At 38.7% G+C, this 24,557-nt stretch overlaps 1 protein-coding gene across 1 annotated transcript; it reads right to left on the bottom strand.

Moving 5' to 3' along the window:
• Positions 1–152: 152 nt before the first annotated feature.
• esr1 (estrogen receptor 1) lies at positions 153–22,770 on the bottom strand. Its single transcript, XM_036582011.1, is given in 9 exon segments — positions 153–1,013; positions 1,015–1,152; positions 2,297–2,480; positions 2,860–2,993; positions 6,859–6,997; positions 10,740–11,063; positions 14,234–14,350; positions 17,903–18,120; positions 22,099–22,770. Coding segments are annotated over 9 exon segments (1,785 nt in total). The 5' UTR covers positions 22,497–22,770; the 3' UTR covers positions 153–880.
• Between the last annotated feature and the right edge of the window lie 1,787 nt (positions 22,771–24,557).

Raw genomic sequence — 24,557 nt, 5'->3', positions numbered from 1 at the left:
ACTATAAAAATGATCACTGATAACCACCAGGCCTTGATGCTGATGAATGCAGTGTACTCTTCTTTAAACATAATTCAGTGAGTGAGTGAATGAAAGAAAAATCAGCAAGCAGATCAAAGCCTCAAACATTAATGCCAGAAATTAAACACCAAAACGAATATACAATTATTTTAAGGCATACATTCCTTCAGAATAGTTATTACAATACTGAGAGAAGAGCAATACACACCTTATAAGCATTTTTGATTTCACATTTGTACCCTTATTCTGACAGGCTGGCATATTAGTGCAGCAGTGAGAATAAAAACTGAAGCACTGTGACACTGCATTAAAAGTAACACTGTTGGTCATTAAATTACTCTTCTCTATGAATCTCAGCTCAGTTGAAAGCTGTTGCAAGTCGTGATTGAATTTCCTCCATTGTTATAGGTGAGCCACAAATGTAGAAATTAGCGGCATTTGTAAGACTGCAGCGCTGAACAGATGCATGTTCTGTTAGTTACAGAGTAAATTATTTTTCCACTGTACAGTTTTTCAGTCCTTGAGTCATATACAGAAAACTACAGCCGATTCGTTTTCTAGGTTCTAGTCCAGTTGGCTTTAAGACCATGTTACATCAACACAGCTCTGCCAAAAGATACATCTGAAGGATAATCTAGCTTCCTTCACACGTCTCATTGGTTATGGGGGGAGACCTCAATCTGGACTTGGTTGAAGGCCTGTGCACACCTGGACAGATCTACCTTCAGCCAGAATCTTCAGCTGAAAGGACCTTATCTCCAAACATGACCTCAGACATCTCAAAACTGCTGCCATTGACCTGATTGGTAATTTTCTCACAGGCCACACTTACATGACTCCAGCTTAAAAAATAAATTTCTCAGTATATGGAACTGGAGTCATCAGCTGTGGTTTCAGGGTCCGTGGCTTCTGTCATGTCGTGCTGGATTTGGCTCCGCCGGGGCATGTGGGAGAGGCCGCTGCTGTTGCTTTGGCTAGTGGAAGGGGAGGCCCCTCTCGCTTTGGGCCCAGTTAGGGGGCGTCTTGCCTGAGGAGTGAAGCCGATGAGCGTCCAGCATCTCTAGCAGAAGATCATACAGTGGAACCCTGTTCTTGCACTTCATACTGTACAAGTGCTCCATACCTTTGTTGCTTCAGGGGGAGCAGAGAAATACAAACATGTCACTGGCAAAAATGTAAGATACTATGTGAATAAAAGAATATACACTTGTACAAAAGCTGGTTGTTTTCCAGAACCTTAGATCTCGGTCTTTTATCTTGGTCTTTTATTGGTGACAACACTACCACAAAATATTAACTACCCTCTTTTTATCTTCTCATCTTGTAAATTGGTAGCAGGTTAAAATACAAATCGTTTATGAGTATATGAGTAGATCCTGCTGCACTGAAGTGATGGTATGAAATCAAATTTACACAACTCCCCCCGTTACTACAAATATAGTCAGTCAGACTAGAATTTCAAGTTATCAAGCCACCTCAAACAGACTTTCGTCCCACAAAAGTGTCCCACTTTGTCAAATCGTTAAATACAATTTTCTAAAGATTTTGGTTTTCATCAGCCAACCAATCATCTTTTAAAGTATACAAGATAAGTCATGTTGATTTCGCCTCTTCCTTATCCTTATGCTTGCAAAAAGTTGGCAACATTGATAACCATGCCATAAACATGCCCTGTTTTATGCGGTCATGACACATTATGTTCAGTAATATGTTTTTTAATAAACAGTGTCATAGTATCATTACTGGTAAAAAGTGTGCTCTAGTTACCCATCAAGACATCAACCATCATGACATCTGTCATAACAAGGACCAGTAATGGTAACATGACCTTGTTATATTACTGGACATAATCAGCTACCACAACTTATGACAGCGTATGAGATCCGCCATGACCTGTTTACGGCGTGTTAACAAAAACTAACCATGTGCTTGAATTTCATATTATGGCCACGCCCCAAACAGTGAGGCAAGGCCAATGAAAACAAATGCTGAATGACACCCACGTTGAAAAGAAATACTTCTAAAATGTAGGTCGAATAAATTTGAAAATGTATAAATGTATGTTTTGCTTAGTGTTTGGAATACATTTTGAAATGAAACAATATATTTAAAATGTATCTCACTTATAAAAAATAGATGCCCATGTATATTTTTTCTGCATGGTCAAGCTTCTATGTGGTAATCACACAATAGATTTAATTAGCTCCTGTCTCTGGACTTTTGAACTGTCCCTATCATATAATCATATGGAAGTGCGACCTCTCTCTTGCCCCACCTCATGTGTCTGATGTGAGAGAGCGCCAAGAGGAGCTGGGCCTGCCGGCGGCACTGGAGCTGCATTGAGATGCCCGATTGGCTGATGTAGTGTATGAGCGCGTCAGTGATGTTGTCCAGTATGCACTGCACCATGAAGCCGTCCCTCAAGGGCTCGCCAGGCGTGGTGCAGCAAGAGAACGCACCTGATTACCACAGAGAAGGAGGAGTGGGAGAGAAAAAGAGATCAGTTGGGGTAGATGAAGGCCAAGCTGCTTACTTGTTAATGGTGGTAATATGGTCTTTAATGTAGTGTCACAGAGCACATATAAAACCTAAGTAAGCACAAGACAGAAGAACACAGAACATGGATGTGCTAATGTTTTGGCCAGCAGACTCTAACTGACTCCCTGAACTGAAAACAAGACAACGGCTTTTAAGGCCAAGGTCAGTGAGTAATCTAGTAAACTAAACTCCCTCCGAACTCCACAGCAAAGAGTTAGACCATGTAGTATCTCACTCCATTGGCAGGTAATGTTTTTGTGTGTGTGTTTTTCTGCAGTTGCCCTGTGCTGTTGAACTCACCGGAGTTGAGCAGTATGATGGCTTTGAGACACACAAACTCTTCTGACTTGAGTTTGAGGGCGCGGAAGCGAGACACAGTGGCCAGAAGCATGTCAAATATCTCCGCCATGCCCTCCACACAGTCCCCTTCACTCCTACAAGGCAAGAGGCAGAGCTTTAATGTAGCAGCCTGCAAAGTACAACACTAGTCCAAAGTTTATGGACACTTTCAAAAACTGCTAAACTGAAGAAAAAACACTGCCCCACACTGACAATAATGTCAAAGCCCAAGCATTTATCGCTTTGTTGTGATCTCAGCACTAAATTTTTCAGTTGTTTAAACCACTTTTGGAAAAGAAAACTCTACAGTCATTGTTAGAAGAAAAACAACTCTAAAATCATTATTTAGACAAAACTGCTTTTGACACTTAGTGTTAAAGATATATACAGGATTCCAAAGGATTCATCCGATTTCAAAACTATTTATTTCACTTGTAAATCATTACGGAACAATGCAGTAAACTGTAAATGGTTTAAATGAGCATAAAGTTTATGATGTAATTTTACAAGTGCTCAATATGAACCTCCTCCAGCTGTAATGGACAACATCAACACGATAGTCTAATTCATCCCATACTGGACTGAGCATGTCGGGTGTCACTGTTCTCACGGCTCTTTCAACGTGATTTCGGAGATCATCCAGTGTTGTGGAACCAATGACGAACGCTCTGAGCTGTTGGAGGTTCACTGCCGACCAAAACCACGTTGCACAGTTATGACGTATTCACTCTTATTGAAGTGGAGAATGCAAAACGCTTTCTGCTCAGGGGTCACCATCTCCTCGCAGACTGAAGGGAGCCATCTTCCAGTGACAGTCAGAAACTCTAAGGCCCCCTCTTTCAATTGGTATGTGATTGGTTCCTAGGCACCTCACGGCTGTAAAAATATGGCGCTTTAAATTTGAATGAATCTTTTTGAATCACCCTGTATTCCAAAAATACTGGCACACAGCTGCTTTATGTTTATAGAAGGTATTTTCTCTTAATGAAAAATAAACATTACCTAGAAGGACAAAGTGTCTCCAAACAGTTTATTTTATGCACTCAGTGGGTACCTGGTTACACACAATTGCCTGAATCACTCTAGTGGTCTTATTTTGCTGTTTTGCTATTAAAGTAAAAAAAAAAAACAATGACAAGTGAACTGGCACAGCTGTATCTCTGACTGATTGTTAAAAAATTTTATAGTTCTAGGTGTAGCTGTCGGGACTGGAAATCCCCCAGATCTCCAAATGCTGCGGGAAGTGTTTTCTGATCACTATTGGCCCTTTCAGTCAGTGTCATTGTTCTCTTTTCATATAATCCTACAAATTGTTTCATCATTGCACCATTATCCCCCACATCCCACACCCATTGTAAATGCACCTTGAAATGCCTCTTATTGCAATTCATTTAATAATTTCTCACTAACAGCTCATTCAAATAAGCACACATTCTGTCAAAATTAAGTGAAGACCCAGAAATTTCAGTTGATGCACATTACTGTTTGTAAGCAAAAAAGGGGTTGTTTTATTAACTGAATTTGATTAAAATTTTTCTACTGCATGTAGTCTTTACAGGTTCAGTGAGTACAGCCATCACCGTAAAAAGAACCCTGAGGTCTGGACTTCAATTGTTTTAGAAGGATTTTTTCTCCATTCATTCAGGTGCCTTCTCATGGGAGCAGCCGCAAGTATCATAAGCCTACTCAATCAAGTGGGGATAGAATATTTAGCTATTACAAGTGCTGTCACAGTTATGGCCAATCAAATTCTGCCGAGCTCTGCCTGATTCTGATGTTTTTCAATCACTGCTTAGCAACCATTGCTATCCATTGCCATTGCCTCAAGTCTTCGGTTTGTTTTCAGTACCCGTCATGTTTGAAATAGCATAAGCACACAGATGTCTGAAGTTTTGGAAGGGTTTTATGAGATTAAAAATGATTTAAAACTATTTTCGTGTTTCTCAAAATGAGCCTCTCAGTTCAGTACGTACAGGTATTGAACAATACAGTTAACAGACTGGAGCAAATAAAGTAGTTTAATAAAACTTTGCTGTATTGAAAAATGTATTAAATTAAAATACCCCCATATCGTATTATATTGAATTGAATTCTGAATTTTGTAAATGAATACACCCCAAAAACTGACTAAGATTATAAATAAATAATTCTGAAATGCAAATTAAATGTACAGCGGAACAACAATAGTGTCAGTCTTAACACTGCAGTTGACCAGCAGTAACATTCTTGGAATGACCACTGTTTGCATCTGTGCCTCTCTATCCATTCAGCAAGTGAGTGGTGCTGCAAGAGGGAAAAGCTCTGTCTTATTGGCTGTTAGCAGATTTGCACCCTAAAATTGGTTCCATCTCTTCTCTCTCTCCCCGTCTCTACACTTCTTGTGGAAAGAGGTGGGCTGGGTGCCACTGAGTACACTATTTACTTACAGCCGGAAAGCACACGCTGTACCTGTAAAGGGCAATCTCCCCACTCCCGCTCTCTCCCCTCCTTTCTCCCTCTCTCTCTCTCTCTCTCTCTCTCTCTCTTCAGCTCCACTTTAATCCTTTCAGTCTTTAATGCCTCTCCGAATCTCTCTCTCTCTCTCTCTCTCTCATTCTCTGCACGCTTGTTCAAAAGCACTATGCCATCTCTTAAATCTCCACCGTACCTGTGTGTTTTTGATTAAATTCTCGCCTCCTCAGGCAGTGATGACGCTGGCCCTCCTCTGCCTCTGCTCCAGGCCCTGTTCCCAAGCACATCCGCCTTAATTAGATATACCTGTGACATGGCCTTTTGGAGAGGAGCAGTGGGTTCTCTGCAAATAGCATTCTTGGGCTTTTAGCAACCTAATTTTTTTGCTAATAATCATTCTGTCCTATTTTGCGACTTCCCTCAGGATACACCACGCACAGCGGGTCTTATGCAGCATCACAAAAAAAGCAGGAAATGGGAAAAAAAACCCAGAGCACAGTGACATTCGCCGGCTTTCTGGCCAACAGATGTAGTGTTCAAAACTTTGGAATCACCTCTCAGTAAGAATACTTGAATCCTGCTACATAGCATCAAACATGTCATATGCTGTCATGCTGTCAAACATGACATTTGTCATGACAATTGATGGCAACAAGTCTAATAAAGTAGTCAGTGAGTGCTACAAAAACAGTAGGTTTGAGGATTATAAGCTATTTTACACATTTTAAATGTGTATACATGTTTTTTATACATATTTCTCCAATACTTCAAGTACTTTGGGAACAGCGAGATGTTACTCAATGATAAACACAGCAATAAAATATTCCGATGTTTACTATTTTGTAGATGATCTTTTAGAATCATCTGCAAATCTCTTCATCATTCCAGACACATTTAATTTCTTCTTAGAGTTTAAAATTTCCTATGAATTATTTGAATTTTCTCACGTTTATCGGCAAACAAACTGGTTTTACATTACTCAAAACATTGATTCAAAACATGTATGACAGCACTGTGCAGAGAAGCACAAAATAATAAAAATGTAAAAATTTAAGTGAGTTCTTTTTGCCTTTTACTATAGCATTTTATATTTCTCTACATCAGAAAACTGTGTACACTCTCAAAACAGAGGTGGTGTCCTTAAATGGACAATAATTATGGTCAACACATTATGTATTACTTATAATTCAACCTGTGTTACATATGTGTGTCCAGGAAAATGCATTCAATGTTACTGACACATATTTAAAATAACACGACAAAATGTGTTAAAATATGCACATTTATTTTTGAGAGTGTAACCAGTGGATGAAGATATAACCTCTAACATTAAATCCTAAACTATGTAAGCTTCTGATGTTTGTTTATGAATCAACACTTATAAATGACTAATCATTATTTACTAGATGAATTTCAGATATGAGTGCATGAAGACGTTTGGAAAAGGTCTACATGAGTCTGAGAGCAGTAAATATAATTAAACTGCTGAAGGCTCTGATGACGTTGTACCTGTCGAGGATCAGGTCCTGCGCAAAGATGAGTTTGCCTGGTGAGTGGATGGACCTCCAGATGAGCCCGATCATCAGAATCTCCAGCCAGGAGCTTTCCAGCAGCTGCACCTGGTCATGCAGAGAGAGCTCCTGGAAGCCTGCAGAGAAGAGCTTAGAGAAGTTAATGGGGAGAATCAGCGAACAGTTTAGATGTCAAAAGTGACACTAACAGTTCTGAATAGTATTTCAGGATAATATTTCAGTGTCACTCACAGACTCCATTCTTAAAGGTGGAAACAAAGATAACGCTCATTCTGAAGAGAGGTCTTTTTTGAATTTTCCACATTTGCAAATTATGGAAGGTACAATGTAAGAGTACCTAATATCAGTTTAACCAGAGTCGGCAGACGGGAAGAGTAATATTATGATCATAATATCATGTTTCACCTCCCCTTCCCACCACCCTTACCTATCATTAAGAAAATGAGAAAACGCTCAGCTACCATCTGTGGAAAAATACTTAATTAATACTTAATCAGACCTTTAAAGAAAATGTAATATGAGAGGAAACACAAAACACAGTTTTAAATGATCATTTCATTTATTGGAAAGAAAAAAAGGTCATCTAACACTAACTGGCTCTGTGTGAAAAAGTAATTTCCCCCTTACTCAGTCAACCAATTAATCAAATTTAGTTGATTATAATAAATTAGACACACCCAGGCTTGATAACTGCCATCCCTCATGAATCTAATGTTGAATGTAAATTCAGCAAAAAGGAGCACACTATGACACACTCAAAAAAATTCCAGAAAGGATAAGAAAGAATGTTTTTGAAATATATTAGTGCAGCAAGATTTACAGAGCTATTTCTAAGGCCATTATCTCTAAAGGGAGAAAACAGTAGCGATGGGAGAGCTGCAAGACAAAAAACACTGCTAACTAACACAAACATAAAGACTTGTCTTATATAAACACCCTGATGACCCACAATCCTTTTGGAATAATGTTCTGTCGACTGATGAGGTGTTGGGATGCTTAGCTAATTCAGGATCTGGGCGATTTGCCATTATTGATGTATTGATGAATTCGGCTCTCTAGCAGAAAATATGCAGGAGAACATCTGCTCATCGTTCTGTGACCTCAAGCTCAAGCACAGTTGGGTTATGCAGCAAGACAATGATTTGAAGCACAAGAGAACCAGATATACACTATATGGACAAAAGTATTGGGACACCTATACAGTAGACCTTCTGGAGCTTCCTACAAGATTTTGGAGAGTGTCTGTGGGAATTTTTGCCCATTCATCCAGAAGAGCATTAATGAGGTCAGACACTGATGTTGGACGAGAGGGCCTGGCTCACAATCTCAATTCTAGTTCATCCCAAAGGTGTTTGATGGGGTTGAGGTCGGGGCTCAGTGTGGACCAGTCAAGGTCTTCCACACCAAACTCACCCAGTCATGCCTTTATGGACCTTAGTTTGTGCAATGAGGCTCAGTCATGCTGGAACAGAAAAGGCCCTTCCCCAAACTGATACCACAAAGTTGGAAGCATAGAATTGTCCAAAATGTCTTGGTCTGCTGAAGCATTAAGATTTCCCTTCACTGGAACTAAGGGGCCAAGCCCAACTCCATATCATCATCCCTCATCCACCAAACTTTACAGTTGGCACAATGCAGTCAGGGAGGCAACGTTCTCCTGGCATTAGCCAAACTCAGACTTTTCCATTAGACTGCCAGGTAGAGAAGCGTGACTCGTCACTCAACAGAATACGTTTCCACTGCATCAGAGTCCATCCAACGCTTGGCATTGTGATGTAAGGCTTGCCTGCAGCTGCTCTGCCATGGAAAACCATGCCATGAAGCTCCTGCCAGGTCCCAGTACTTTTGTCTATATAGTGCATGTGTTGCAAAACATTTTCTATTCAATAACATTGCACTTCACTTGGAAATGCAACATGGTACAGAAGGAAAATGCATTATGTTTTCAGCGCTGTAGGATAGCAGGATCCAGTAAAAAAGTTCTGAGGTGATGCTTTCAGCACAGTACCTGGTCCAGTTAACTCTGTGTAATAACTATACTAAGGGGAGCTCTTTATTTCTGCAACTCAACTGTTCATGTTAAGATACAGTCAAGTCACATTTTCTTCTATTTTATCTGTGAAAATAGGAATAGCCATTTACTCCTTGTATAAGGGGGCCTGTAAGGGCTCAGTTGGAGGTCAAGTGAAATGCCCCAGTACCGGTGACAGTAATCACACCCATTTTCTTTATTCCTGTGTTTGTCACCTCGCCATCTGAAGCTTTGCCACCTGCGCTGCTGCCATGGTTACACACACATGCAAGGCTGTCGTCAAGGGTACCCAGGGCATGAATCTGTATCACCGCAGTCTGAACAGTCGGAACTACACACATATGTACACTTTGACTCTGTAAAGTATTACTTAACCCCTTACACTCTGAAGGCCCACACTTCAGTCCTCACTCCCATAACTGCACAACCTACATATTAGTTTCACAGTATTTACCCAATGATTTAGTTAGTTCTGACCACACAGTCCAATTGGTTGAAAAGCAGTCTGCTCATGTTGTTATATCTGATAAAATCATGTTCTTTTTCTCCCTGTATTACTCTATATCAATTCATGGTTAGCAAGCTGTTAACCATACTTTAAAAGGCCCATGGAAATCCCTTGTTTTTTTAAAAAAGCATTCTATGTAAAATGTAAATACTTGTTTATGGAAATGTAAACAGTTTCAGAACAAACAGTTTACGCCCAATCCATATATGGACATGAACTTTTTTTTTGTTTTGTTTTATGTTATTTGTTGGGTTATGTAGCATTTTGTAGTACAGCATTGGATCCCTCAGCCTGACTGCCTGAGTTCATGATTTTCTACCTCCCAAAGGTGATGAAGAAATGCACTAGTGAAGAAGTTAATAAATAAAGAAGTGACATTTGGCTTCTTTGCAGTTTCGTTAGCTATAAGCTACCAGAAAAAAAAACACATTTCAAACAGCCCACTTCCAAAATATCTGCCCCAAAACACTTGCAGTTTTTCAAAAGTTCCTCCTACCATCAAAACACATCATCAGCAGATGGTTTTCCTAGACTTTAACCCAGAAAACCTCAGTCTCTGGACTACTGCAGCACCAATGTAGGAGGTAAAAAAGCATGTAGCAGTGGTTCCATCTTTTATTTTGGCTGGAGTGCCCTTGGAACTACAAAAACAGCGCATTGAATGAATTGTTCTTTTGATTTCATGAAAACACATTTATGTATATCTGCTTATTCTAATTCAGTTCAGTGCCACCCATTCACGACTGAAGTTATAAGGGGTGTTTCAGCCTGGATTGTTTTTTTTTGAATGTGGCACAATACAGTGCAGCCAATCAGAGTAGAGCTCATTCAAATATAGCTTCGGTCGGAACAAAACCTTGTATCTCCATTTTTGTCATTTTCTAGTTTTAGACAATTTGAAAATGCCTGTTGCCCTTTACATTATGTGTAAGTTTTCTGATGAATGAACCAAAAAAACTGACCCAAAATCACTTGGAAAAAACGTCTGGTTCCACTGACTTACATTAAAAGTAAAGTAGGTTTTTTCTTTTTCCTGTAAGGTTATCATTTTGGAGATACGAGGTTTTGTCAGTGTTTCTTTGCTTTACCTTTTTCCTTTACTTTGTAAAAAATAATTAAGCAAAAGAACACTGCAGGTGCTGCATTAAAGCAAATAGCATCATGGCTGTGATGATCTATATGATGTTACTCATGATGATACATGATCTAGAGTTTTTTACTGCTTAATTATACAACAGTTCATTTTGACCACACACTGTGATTCTGAAATGAGTTGCAAGAAACTACCAGAGAGAAAGAAAAATGTCATGTTCCTCACCAGGCACTTTCTTGGCCCAGGCGATCATGTGGACAAGCTCCCTGTCAGCCATGCTGGTCAGCAGGGTCATCATGGTGACTTCAGTGTAGGGTTGGCTGTGTTTCTGGCGGGAGCAGAGTGTGGGCGGCTCCGCCCCCAGCAGCAGCAGCAGGACGTGCTCTGGGCTCATACAGAGTGCACTGCGACTCCTCTTGCTGTCCTGCAGAGTGGCTGTCCTCAGCTCAGAGCGGGTGGGTAACTCACTGTAGCCCCGCTCACGCTCCTCCAGCCCACTCCGCCTTCTACCACGCCTCACAGTGCGACCCCCACGCTCCTTACGAAGGCCTGAGGAGGAATTAATGGATCAGATTAATCAGTCCCCTTTATGGGTCTAGCTTGCGATGCTGCATGATGAATACACTCTCACTCTTCATTTTATTAGAAACCTTTATTAGACTTTATTAGAAACCTCCCTTGTGTTTCCATTCACTGACTGCTTTATTACAAACACCAACCTAGCACTTACGCTCACTGGCCACTTTATTAAAAACACCCCAGTACTTCCGCTTACTGTCTACTTTATTAGAAACACCTACCTTGTTCTTCCACTCACTGGCCACTTTATTTGAAACACCTACCTTGCTCTTCCACTCACTGGCCACTTTATGTGAAACACCTACCTTGTTCTTCCACTCACTGGCCACCTTATTAGAAACACCTACCTTGTTCTTCCACTCACTGGCCACTTTATTTGAAACACCTACCTTGCTCTTCCACTCACTGGCCACTTTATGTGAAACACCTACCTTGTTCTTCCACTCACTGGCCACTTTATTTGAAACACCTACCTTGTTCTTCCACTCACTGACCACTTTATTTCAAACACCTACCTTGTTCATCCAGTCACTGACCACTTTATTTGAATAATGTACCTTGTTCTTCCACTCACTGACCACTTTATTAGAAAGACCTACCTTGTAATTCCACTCACTTGCCACTTTATTAGAAACACCTCCCTAATACCTCCACTCATAACAACTTGCACAGAATAGATTTGAACTGTTGTTATTTCATTGCATGACAACTTATACAAAGTAGACTGAAATTTCATAAACATCAAAAGGCATTTTTGAATGTGTTATTCAATACGTTACATGTATATAAAAGTTAGTTCTGACAACACAATCTGATCATTTAAAAATGTTGTACACCTTTTTTTCACAATAACTACCATTCTGTATTTGACAACTTCTATAACACAGTATTTGAAATACAGCCTGTTTGCTCAGATTCTGAAGAAGAGTGACAGCAGGACCACATCATATTCTGAGCCTGTCGATATTCCAGCAAATACTGAACCTGATATTGCGACAGTTACATGGCTCTATCTGTAGAGCGTAAAAGGCTACTACTTATTTGACGGAGGGAACTGCTTATATTAAAACACACTCAATATAATATTCAGGGCTTCTTTGCTTTACTTTTTTCTTCATTCTGCAGAACTGTTGTATAAAAGCAATATAACATTTATGGTCATGTGTTATGATGAATAATGTGACTGTGATGATCTACAGCACTCAAACCTACAACCACATCACAATCACAATCACACACTCTCTCTCTCAAGTTCTATTGCTTAAATATTGACTAGAACAATAAGACATATGATAAATAATATATAGTAGTTATCTATTTACTATGGAGACTATTCTCTCCAGCTCTGCTCATCATTCTGGACACATCAACAAATTATTTTTTTCCCCAAAATGTAATCAATTGAAACTGATGTTGTGCAAAACATATATCTGCAATCAAAATGCATTTATATTACCACCTTTTTGAACATTTTTAAACCACGAAACATGGCCTATGTGGTCTGAAACTGACCATTGATGAAAGATGGCTAACACACTGTGCTTAAATAAATGAGCTATGGTCACTGACTGTACACAAGAAAGGCTGAGCTAAAATCGAAGGGTTTCTAATAAATCGACCAGTGAGTGTATATAAAGCATCCAACTACAGTACACTAGGGTTTGTTAATGAGAAGATTTTGCCTTCTTCTTCTGTTTGCTTTTACCATCTAAAGAACTGCGATTCATTGGTCCTAGAGATGCAGATTAACCCTTAACCCTTTGAAATCCCAGACTTATTACATGCTAAGGTTTGTATTCTCTAACTGCATAGAATACAATGCACAAATTTCTTAATTTATAAGTGTGAAATAACAGGTAAACTGCAAGGGCCTTTACTTCAAATCCTTGCTCTCATAACTACATAACCTACACGTAAGTTTCTTAGCAGATACTGAATAATTTGTTGTAGTTACTGAATAATGTCTAAGATAAACGACTGAATAAATAAGCCGACAGTTTAAGGGGTTATGTGTTTCCTTATTTTTTTTTGCTAGGATGTTGCAGGGGAAGCACACACTCATATACAGTAGGAGTAAGCTCTGTTTGTCCTTGAAAAAGAGTGAGCGTAATTGGAGGAATTTCTCATGTAAACTAACCTAAAAGCTTTTATTAAAAAATACTCTTAAACATGGTGTCAAGAGTTCAACATCAATCCTACACTCTCAAAAAAATGTACTTGGGAAAGTGAATGGAGTCTGCTTTTAAAATTCATTTAACACGCACATGTAACATTATGACCATGATCCTTGTTTCTACACTCATTGTCCATTTTATCAGCTCCACTTACTATATAGGTGCACTTCTGTGTAGTTCTACAGTTACAGACTGTAGTCCATCTGTTTCTCTGCATACTTTGTTAGCCCCCTTTTACCTTGTTCTTCAGTGGTCAGGACCCCCCACAGAGCAGGTACTATTTGGGTGGTGGACCATTCTCAGCACTGCAGTAAGGCTGACATGGTGGTGGTATGTTAGTGTGTGCTGTGCTGGTCTGAGTGGATCAGACACAGCAGTGCTGCTGGAGTTTTTAAACAGTTCAGTGTCACTGCTGGACTGAGAATAGTCCACCAACCAAAAATATCAAGCCAACAGCGTCCTGTGGGCAGCGTCGTGTGACCACTGATGAAGGACTAGAGGACTGTGGACAACACACTGTGCAGCAGCAGATAAGCTATCGTCTCTGACTCTGACTCTGCATCTACAAGGTGGACTGACAAGGTAGGAGTGTCTAATAGAGTGGACAGTGAGTGGACACAGTGTTTAAAAACTCCAGCAGCACTGCAGTGTCTGATCCACTCAGGCCAGCACAACACACACTAACACACCACCACCACGTCAGTGTTACTGCAGTGCTGAGAATGATTCACCACCCAAATAGTCCCTGCTCTGTGAGGGTCCATGGGGGTCCTATATATATATATATATATATATATATATATATATATATATATATATATATGTATGTGTGTGTGTATAAAACATATTTATTTAAACATAGTTATGTGTGCATATGAGATTTATACATGAATGCCTTGAAAGTAGAACCTATGTCTTATAAAAACAAACGTGTTTTTGTGTAGACTGTATCTTACTCATACACACCTCCTTTCATCATGCCTACTTCATAGCATTTGCGTAAACGGCATGCTTGGCAGCTCTTCCTGCGGTTCCTGTCGATAGTGCATTGGTTGGTTGCTGGACACACATAGTCATTGTGACCTGGACAGAAACCAAACCAACAGTGTAAATGCAAACTGTTTATACTGATCTCAGACCAGCCCCACAGAGCACTGAGGGTAAGAGTGCAGCTCATTAGTGGCCCTGACACAGATTCACCTCCTTACTGCTTTTACTGCTGTCTCTCTCTTCACTGTACTCCAGAAGAGTTTGGCAAGGTTGATGTATTTGAGTGTGTACTGCACGTAAAGAGGCAGTACGTATGTTCCAGCATATAGGCAATTTATTTCCTTTGTTCACTTCATTGCACTTCCAAGCTAGCAGTCACATTACACACTCACAACTCTCAGAAACCAATAACATAGAATTTACTTCAGCAAATACTAAGAATGCAATGTTAATAAAAGTAAATTCTTTGTACTTAAAACTGAAAAAAGTGTTCTCTTTATGTTATTGCTTTTCATTTTAGTGTACATGCCTGCTATGTACCATATAGGCCTAATTAGTCATCTTGTACTCACCAACCACACTGTCATTTGTCTCATGATTGTCTGTAATTAGCTGGTAGTTATCAAGCTCACCTTTCTAACTTTCTACTTGCCGAAAAAGCACAACGTAACTACTTTAATTATCCACTTATCCATTCACCTGGTGCAGTTAAAATTCAACACAGCTGTGAAACATAATGAACTGACACACGGTGACCATACTTCATCTTATGCTTTAAATGAAAAGTGCTTGGAAAATAGCTTTGAATGGAAAGTTTGACAAATAAGAAAAAAACCATCACTACGGCACCAAGACTGTGCAGTAGTATGCAAGTATCGGTCAAATGATGTTTTCTAGATTTTTCAAGTTAAAATAAGTGAAAATAAGAAAATAAGTGAACAAACTTAAATATGGTATTTTTCTGGAAATTTAGAGCACAATTTCTATCTATATGCAAAGTTTAACATATAGGAAAAAAAAACAAAGTATAAAATGTGCTGTATCTTTTGCACAGACCCTACATGTAACTGTATGTAATAATATGTCCCATATGAATGATAAATAAGTGAGTATCTATGTGTAATAATATGAGCCATATGCATTACATATACGTAAGTAAAAATATAATGATATGATTAGTTTAAGCCCTGTGATGAACTGGTGTCCTGTCCAGGGTGTATCCTGCCTTTTGCCCAATGACCGCTGGGATAGGCTCCAGCACACCCCACCCCCCCGAGACCCAGAAGGATAAGCGGTTTAGAACATGTACGTATGTTTGTATGTATGTATGATTAGTTTAATACGTTTGGATTAACCAATGATAAATGATGATTGCTGTTAGAAGCTTATCAGAGTAACAGTGAGAAATATCATAAGATCTATGAAAGGCAGCGTTAGAAGCACATTAGAGTGAAAATAATAATTAAAACCATGAAAACCAACGGCTACTATAGCAACATGTTAGTGTGAATATGTGAAAAACTCAGATAGCAGATAAAACAATATCTAAGATTGAATTGTTCTAGTTAAACATATAAGTATCTATATGTTATAAGAATTTTCTGTAAAAGAAATCTTTTTGCCCTTTCATGGGTATCAACACCACCACTTTGTTGCTTTCCTCCATATGTTCTGACTGGCCTATTCAGCATCTGGCTTCCATCAGTATCCCGCAGCTTTTACTAACGTCTATTACAGAGTTCCCTATTGTACCAGCTGAGAAAGATGAAGAGCAGCAGATGGATGAGAAAAGCTGGAAGCATCACTGTCAAGGACGGTTCAGCAACATCTACCATTCCTCTCCCCCATTAGTCTGAATCACCCCTCCTCTCCACACCACCATAATAACTGTGGTTGGGGGTTTTAGAGGCAAGTGACCATTTCTGATGCTGTAAACGTTTAGATTTAAATGAGATTGCAACATATGAATGAAGTTGAAGACCATATTATTGTCCTTTGATTAAGTATCAAAGAAATGTGGTTGTGGTTGCTTGTATTAAAAGCACATTTGAGCGTCCTGTGTATTAAATGCATTAATATGTGAATGGTACCAGATGAGGTATCTGCCTTTGCTTTCATTAATGAGTGTAATGGGTTTTAGGAGACAATATTGATGTTTTCTTTTCAGAGAATTTCAGTTCAGCTAAACATAGCCATGATTTTCTGTCTTGTAATGGAGGGACAGCTGAAAGGCTTTGCTCACAGAGTAATGCGTTGACTTTATATGATTCAAAAGAGTACTACATACGCATATTCGTCTTTCAGTTTACTTACTCTGAGTGATAGTCATGTTGTTATAATGTATTTTATTTATGGGTAAATTGTGTAGACATTGAAAGAACAGCTATTGCACTAGGTAAATATTAAAGATTAACTTCTTCTATGGTGAAATTAACAAATGATGTGGACAGTTTAGCAGCTTAGTTTTCCCATATGGACTGTATGGACTGTAGAAAGAGCGTTCTCTCAAACTTTAATAGTGCTTGCATATGACATATTTTTAGACATTTTAGGCCAAAACATTCTCAGCTGCTGTAGTTTTGAAAATAACATGTTTTCCCATTCTTGCTTGATATAGGATTGCAGCTGCTCAACTGTTCAGGGTTTCCCTTTTTGTATTTTTGTTTTTCAAATGTTTTCAATGGGTGGCAGGTCTGGACTGCAGGCAGGCCAGTTTAGCACCCAGACTTTTTACAATGGAGCCATGCTGTTGTAACATGTGCAGAATGAGGTTTGGTAACAGGCAGTTTAGCAGCTTGGCTGTCAGATATGGACTGTATGGACCGGGGATATCTTTTTCAAAAGATATGGGCTTATAAATACTCTAATCTAGAGACTTAACCCCTTAAACTTCACACATGTTCACATCCTAAAGTTTATTATCCAGTAACTACTGCATTAAAATATTACAAATATTCTAACTATATCTATTATAAATATAGAGTTCCGGCAGAGCTATGGGTGGCAGCCTTTCTAGTAGCTCTGTCTTTTGCGTACTGTGTTTTCACTTTTTCCTTACATTTTCTTTTTTTTATACGCTTATACTGCTAATTTAGTGACTCCTTTGTATTGCATACTTTTTGTATATTTGTAGTTGTACATATATTCCTGTAGATAGGTTTTTTTGTACATATTCTTCTGTTTACATTGTATCACTCGTATTATTATAACTGTCCTGTGTTGTGTGACTGCTACTGGCTGCTACATTTCCTTTGGGATCAATACAGTATCTGTCTGTCTATCTATCTATCTATCTAGTACTAATTGCATTACTATGATGTTTCAGAAGTGAGGAAAGTAAGTCTGGACCAGATGTCAGGTCCATGAATGTCAAAGAAATAATGTTTTTCAACTTAATCTCTATCTGCTGTATCTGTGGCATGTGGTTGATTACCACAGAAAACAATTTCAATGTGTTTTCCTATAAGAACAGAAAACATGTTGATTTGAAACACTTTTATAATACAAGCTAAAGGGAGGGTGGTGAAGCATGTGTGCATTGGCTTCTATTAGAAATGGCTTTAAGTCCTGGGTTTTTCTGTTCTTTGATGAAGCAGATAGATTAGGCTGATCCCCCCACCCCAACTGCTGAATGAACTGGCTCACCTTGTATGCTCCTCTTGAAGAAGGCCTTGCAGCCCTCACAGGACCACACTCCATAGTGATATCCTGAAGCGTAGTCACTGCACACAGCACAGTAGCGTGTCTCCTTTGCCATCTCAAATGCCCCAGAGGCTCCTGCTGCAGCGTACATGTCCTGCCTGTTGGTGGCGCCAGACAGCTCGTCTCGCACCCCTGCCTGCTGATTCACTAACACACTGGACCTGCAGAAAGATACCAGAAGACAGATTCTATAAGAGTCCTAACTTACAGAAAAGCTAAGACACAAAAAAATGAAATTCTACCAATTTTTCAAATTTCCTGCATAGTTGAAATGTAAACAAAGTTATTCAGAGTGGTTCGATGTGAAATGGTTCACTGTAGAAAAACGCATCGACTTCTTTCGATTTCTTTACAGTGGTGATGATAGGAACCAGGGGTCACCATGTCTACAGCACAAGCAAAGTCATTTTATTTACTTTTCCAAATAGAATCTCTAGGTTTGATTCGTTGGAACACAGGACTCTTTTCCACTTCACCTCAGTCCATCTTAAATAAGCTCAGGCCCAGAGAAGGCAGCAGTGTTTCTGGGTCCTGTTTATATATGGTTTCTTCTTTGTAAGCTAGAGCCCATGCAGTGATTTCCACTACAGAATTGTGTTAGTTTTTAATGAAGTGCTGTCTGATGACCCAAAAGAGATAAAGAGATTTCTCCAGATTCTCTGAATCTTTTTATGATCTTTTATACTGTAGATGATGAAATCACCAAGGCCTTTGCTATTTTAGGGTAAGAAACATTATTCTTGAATTGTTGCACTGTCTGATTTGATGTGTTGCCTTTGTACTATTTTAAATTGAATATAGAGTTTAAATGATTTGCACATTATCAATTACATTCTATTTTTATTTACATTTTGCACAGCGTCCCAACTTTCTTGGAAACAGGGCTGTAACTTCATTTTGATTGTCACACGGCCTTCTTGGTTATTACAGAATTATCTACAGCTCTGTTTATTCCTAAATTCCACAGTTTCTTACTAAGTATTTTAGAAATGGGCAGCTGCACTGTATTAGCATCATATTACTTCATGTAAATGCAACAAAGTTGTTTTGACATTATTGAAAACATTGATTACAAACTTTTGTTGATAAAGGATAACATACTTAAATAATACCAGAACAGACAGTAAAGCCTGAGCACATCACATCTTCGTACGTGACATCAAACAGGGTCACACGAGATGTGGCCCTGTTCACCTTTGACCTCTTGTTCTAGTGTTCGTAAATATTTATTTTAAGCTTAATTCTGTTGTCCATCACATTATTGCAAAACATCTGAGACAGACTGGACCACATCCGGCATCAAACACCGACATGATCAGCTCTCAGCTTTATAGCTCACAGCTTTATTTACTCAAGATGCTGTTTTCATCCTGCCTCATATTTAAGATAAGAAACATACAAGCTTTACTCTTTAACTCTACATGATGCTCTATATGTCCAAAGTTTGTTGACACCTTCTTCTGAAATCAAGGGTATAAATAGGGAGTTTGTCTCCCTTTGCTGCAGTAACAACAGAGGATTTGATGACATTCAGCCACAAGAGCATTAGTAAGGTCAAGCATTGATGCTGGATGATTAGTTCTGGATCACAAATGCAACTCCAACTCATCCCAAAGCTATTGAATGGAGTTCTGTCATTTCAGAGAATACAGTTCCACTGCTCCACAGACTAACGCCCCAATGTTTGGGGGCTTCATACCCTCCTAGTGGCATTGTGACTGATCCAGAGCATCTCATTCTATTGATCAATGTCTTTTTGTATGGAGATGATGTGCACAACTGAACCTAAAGTAGCTGAATTCAGTAATTAGAACAGATGTCTGGATGCTTTTGGACATATATTCTATGTCATATAGTATACAATAAGTAGGCAACAGTTAAATACTAAAATGTTCAAATTAATGTCTGTCAAAAATCCCAAAAAACTCAGAGTAAGGCAGTTGGCTTGTGCGTCACAAAGTAATACAGACAGAAATTTGCTTAGCATGTGCTACACAGTGTAGTAACTGTGCCTATCAAAGACTATCTACTCTCTTTCTCTCTCTTTCTCCTTCAAACAGGACATGATATTGCTGCACGCTCCTGTTATTTTCACATATTGTTCTTTTCTCAAGGTTTAAAAACAGAATCCGCCCTTACGGACCATATGCTGCTCTTCCACTCATAAAACTCTCTGAAAGCTACCCTTTCATTCATTTTATACACATAACCAGTATGAAAGCTGTGTTTGATCTATTTTAGATTACAAATATAAAAAGAGATATAATTTAATAATTTAAAAGATATAATTTAATATAAATGTTTACAGCAAAAAATGCATTGCAGCAAAGATGTATATTACATCAGATGGAATGTAACAAAGCCTAATAAGGAGGACACATTTCTCTGAGTCAGTGTGCCAAAGTTCATGCTTGCAATGAAACTTATCCTAGAAAAGAACAAACCATGAAACACATGAAAGCGGCTCATTCAGACACAAGGCTTCAGTGAGCTGGAACTGAGGCGTGAAGAAGCTTCGCTTTTCACAGCGAAGTTTTTTGTTGTAGGACGGGCTAAATAAACAAAGAGTATGTTAGCAGGTTTCCATTTGCTCAGATATTACCAGCTCAAAAACAAAAAAAATCACTTGTCGTAATGTCCTATCCCCAAACCACACCCTAGGGAGACTCTTTTGACCTTCCCAGTCAGGAATGGCTCATTCCAGCTTCTGCTTCTCCCTGACTCTACCCCTCCATCATTTCACACACCTGAAGGTAGTTTACAAACTTATTAAGTCACATACATACACCTTTGAGTTTGGCTTCATAGTCTGTAGTCTTTGTTTGTCAAACTGAGTTTTCCTGTATTGGTTTTTTCCTGTCCTTGACCCTAGCTTTGTTTACTAGTTTTTGCCTATCCATTTGCCTTTTGTGTACCTGCTTGCTTGTTTTTGACCCCTAATTGTCTTGGTGACAGATGATTGTTGCACATGCAGCCTGCCAGCATGCCCCTTTCATTACAGCACTACTTGTAGATCAGTAAAGATGGACCTACTATGATGTCCTTTTCTCGGTAAGTCTCTTCCATTCAGTTCTAGTTCAAATGACTTGCATTCAAATTAACACTTTGAGGTCTAGAATTGAGTCATTTTTGGTCATTACTATTTTCCTTTATTTTTTAATAATTATAGAATTAGATATATATAATACCTAATAAACTACATTTCCATTTAACATATTCGCAGGTTCGATTCTGCACTACTGTTTTATTTTCATATTGATGCTGAACCTCCAAAATGACAAATACAGAGCCAAATTGTAAATGCCGGTTTTTCCTTTCTGCAGAAAACAACTACAACAACTTCTTACTAAATTAAAATCAGAAGAAAACATCTTACCTTGTACTTATGAACTTATGTACTTATGAATTCTGCATAATTAAATGGGTAAGATGTAAACAAAGTGATTCAAAGTAGTTTGGTGCAAAATACTTAATTTTAGAGAAACTTGGTAAGTCAGAATTGTTCACAGTGGTAGTGATATGAACAAGACGTCTGAAAAGTTTAAGCCTTTAAAAGCTACATCACAGAAAGTTATTACATTAAATGGTTATGAATACTTAGCCTAATGTCTGAGACATTGTTCTACAGTAGTTTTAAGATATGTTATGGTCTAAAATGTATTTAAATCAATGTATTCTAATCTGCTCATGGCGGAGGGATACATTAAGGGTGTTCTAAGGCAAAATAGTCACCAAAGAATTTTTTCCAGATTTACCACTATTTTACTATCATCAACATTACATATAAACCTCAGAAGACTTGTGTATGTTGGTAGTTTTGGATATTAAATAAAATGGCTATATTTGTGTTGTAGACATCAGCACCCCTGGTTCCTATCACCACCACTGTAAAGAAATTAGAGTCAGTATGTTTCTCTACAAATTAACCACTTCGCATCAAACCACTCTGCATGACACTGTTTTGAATTTGCATTTTAACAAAATTTTGCTGCTTGTTTTAAAGAGCTGCAATCGAGAACATATTAGTGTAACTGATAATATGATGATAAATGACAATTTAAGCCTCCTCAGTTTTGAACAGACTTACAGTGATCTAACAAAATGACAAAAATGACACAAACCCACAAAGCCACTCTGACCTGTAGACGGAGCTGGCTGAAGTCTCAAGGTAATAGGGCACCTGTTGCTGACCCCCAGGATGGGTCAGATAGGGGGACATCTGGGGGCTGGAGGACATGAACACCAGAGGACTTACTGACCCGCTGGCCAGGGGCTGCAGAGTTCCCTCGGCCGGGGGCAGCTGGGAGTCCGGGGGCGGCGGATAGAAGCCCAGGGTGGCTGGTCCGGTGTTAGAGGCCGGGGTGTGATAGTCATAAGTTCCATCCAGGAAGTGGACAGTGGAGGAAATGCCCCCCTCCTCTGGGTACATGGGTGAGAGTTTGGGGGGGAAATCTGGCTCGCTGGCTTCGCTTAGGTTGCTCCTGTGCCGCTGCCTGCTGCCACTAGCGGCCTCGGCATGTGCCTGCCTGCCAGACATCACCGTGGAAACGCACACACAGGCAACATGACTTAAAGCACCAGCTGCTCACACTCTGACTGAGAGAGAGAAGGTTTTTTTTTTTTTTCCATCTCTCATCCCTCCCTCACTCTTCACTTCCGTCCTGTAGCCCCTCCTTTTCTACAGAAACAGAGTGTGTCATATCAGCCTGTCTTCAGCTACATGCACAAGAGAGAAAAGACTTTTTCTCTTATTTGTTTTTACAATAGAACACAAAGAGCAGATTTTGGTCAAATGCAGCCCATGTTACCTTTTTTTATATTAATTGTTTCTTAATGGTAGATATTTTATTATGAATTGAATTTGATGAAAAGTTATTATGTGTACAGTCTTGTGCTACAGAAAGAAAAAACATCTTTAATGTTGACATCATGTTTTTGTCATACATTTTGGCTATGTTTGTCATTTTCTGACATTAAAACAAACAAAAAAAAACTGAATTGCAGACGCAAAGGTGTCAACATGGGGAATGTAAATGTAACAGTGATTCTGTAACTATGTAATTGTGTATGGTTAAAGGTTCATATAATTAAGAACCAAATTTTACTCACTATTTTGTAATGAAGTTCAATGTAATTTGTAAACACTGTTAAAGTTTCACAACATACTGTTCACTCCGCAGCCCATACCGTCCATATATGGAAATTAAGCTGCAGAAACAGTTAATTTGAAATTCATGGTTTTTGTGATGTCATGATAGCCAACACGTACATACATTCACCCAATCCAACTTTTTAAATGTCATATAATAATGAAATTATAATAATATAGCAGGGTTTAATGCAGAAACCTTCATCTTAGAAGTAGTTTTCGCTCAACAAATTACCACTACAACAATAATGCTAATTTCCACAGGCACCTCTATGCGATTTCCTGTGTTGTGTGAGCATCAAACCAGTGCCACACATTTATTTTCCCACTTTTAATAAGTATGTACCAAAAACATGAACATTTTAAGTAAGAGATTTTAGTAACATATTTTTTATATTGCAGTTTTATAGTGAATCATTCAGTAAATTAATATTATTTGAGGAGCAGTTTAGCCTGTTAGCTAGCTTTTAGCCTAGCTGTTAAGAAAATAAGTTATCAGCCCCTCAGTTTAAAGAAAACCAGGTTCTGACTTCAATCCATTTATAGCATAAGGGTTTTTAGTGACTTAGTGCAATAAAACAGAATTCAGTTGTTGCGAGGTGGCTATATAGAGTATTTTAAAAAGGCTTTGGATACAGTTTTGTACTATACTATGTGTTTTATAATATTTAGTAGCAACTATAATATATCTAATATGTAAGCTATTAGTAGTATGAGAGTGAGTTTTTTTTCAATGTTTTAAATTAACCCTATAAATCCTAAGAACACATTTGGGCTAGTGAGGTTGACCTCAGTAAAAGACAATTCTGAGTATCAGAAATTCATCCTGTAAATATTCATACATCATTTTGGTCATTTTTTAAAACCAGACTTCAGCATACTGTTACCAGTTGTACCAAACTTACTAAAGATAGTAAAGTTAATGAGCTGAGTGATCAGCTTTGTGTGACAGTGAGCAGCAGCTTGACTGTTTTGCAGAAGATGCTAACCCTTTCTCTCAGTGTGCACCCCTCCACCCCCTCTCTTTCTAAAAAAAGGTGGTAAATTAAAAGACATGGCTTGGTCGATATTAGAGCAGGTCAATGCAACCAGGCAAACAAGAGACAGGAGGTCAGCACTTCACTCAGCTGCCAAAAAGCTTTATGGCTGACAAATGTGGTGAAAGAAAGAAAAACATGGTTAATGTGGTGTCCTGCCACGGGAAATTACAATACAATCTGAGACTTCATCACTGAACACAACAGAAAAGGCAAAAAGGTCAAAAAAGAGAGTATCTGGCACTAATGAGGAAGAGAAATGCAGAGAGGAAACTGGAGGGAAAAAATTCTTTGTGCAGCAATATGAAATTTGCTAGGCAATATTTCTATCTGATATGAGTCGTTACTAATACAGACAAAAGGTCGAAGCGGAAAGCGAGTAGGCGTTCAAAAGTCCTGATTGGAACGCATA

This window comes from Colossoma macropomum, unplaced genomic scaffold, assembly GCF_904425465.1.
Source record: "Colossoma macropomum unplaced genomic scaffold, Colossoma_macropomum, whole genome shotgun sequence".
NCBI lineage: Eukaryota > Metazoa > Chordata > Actinopteri > Characiformes > Serrasalmidae > Colossoma > Colossoma macropomum.
Note: the sequence above shows the minus strand (reverse complement) of the source record. Positions and strands in the feature narration are given on the sequence as shown.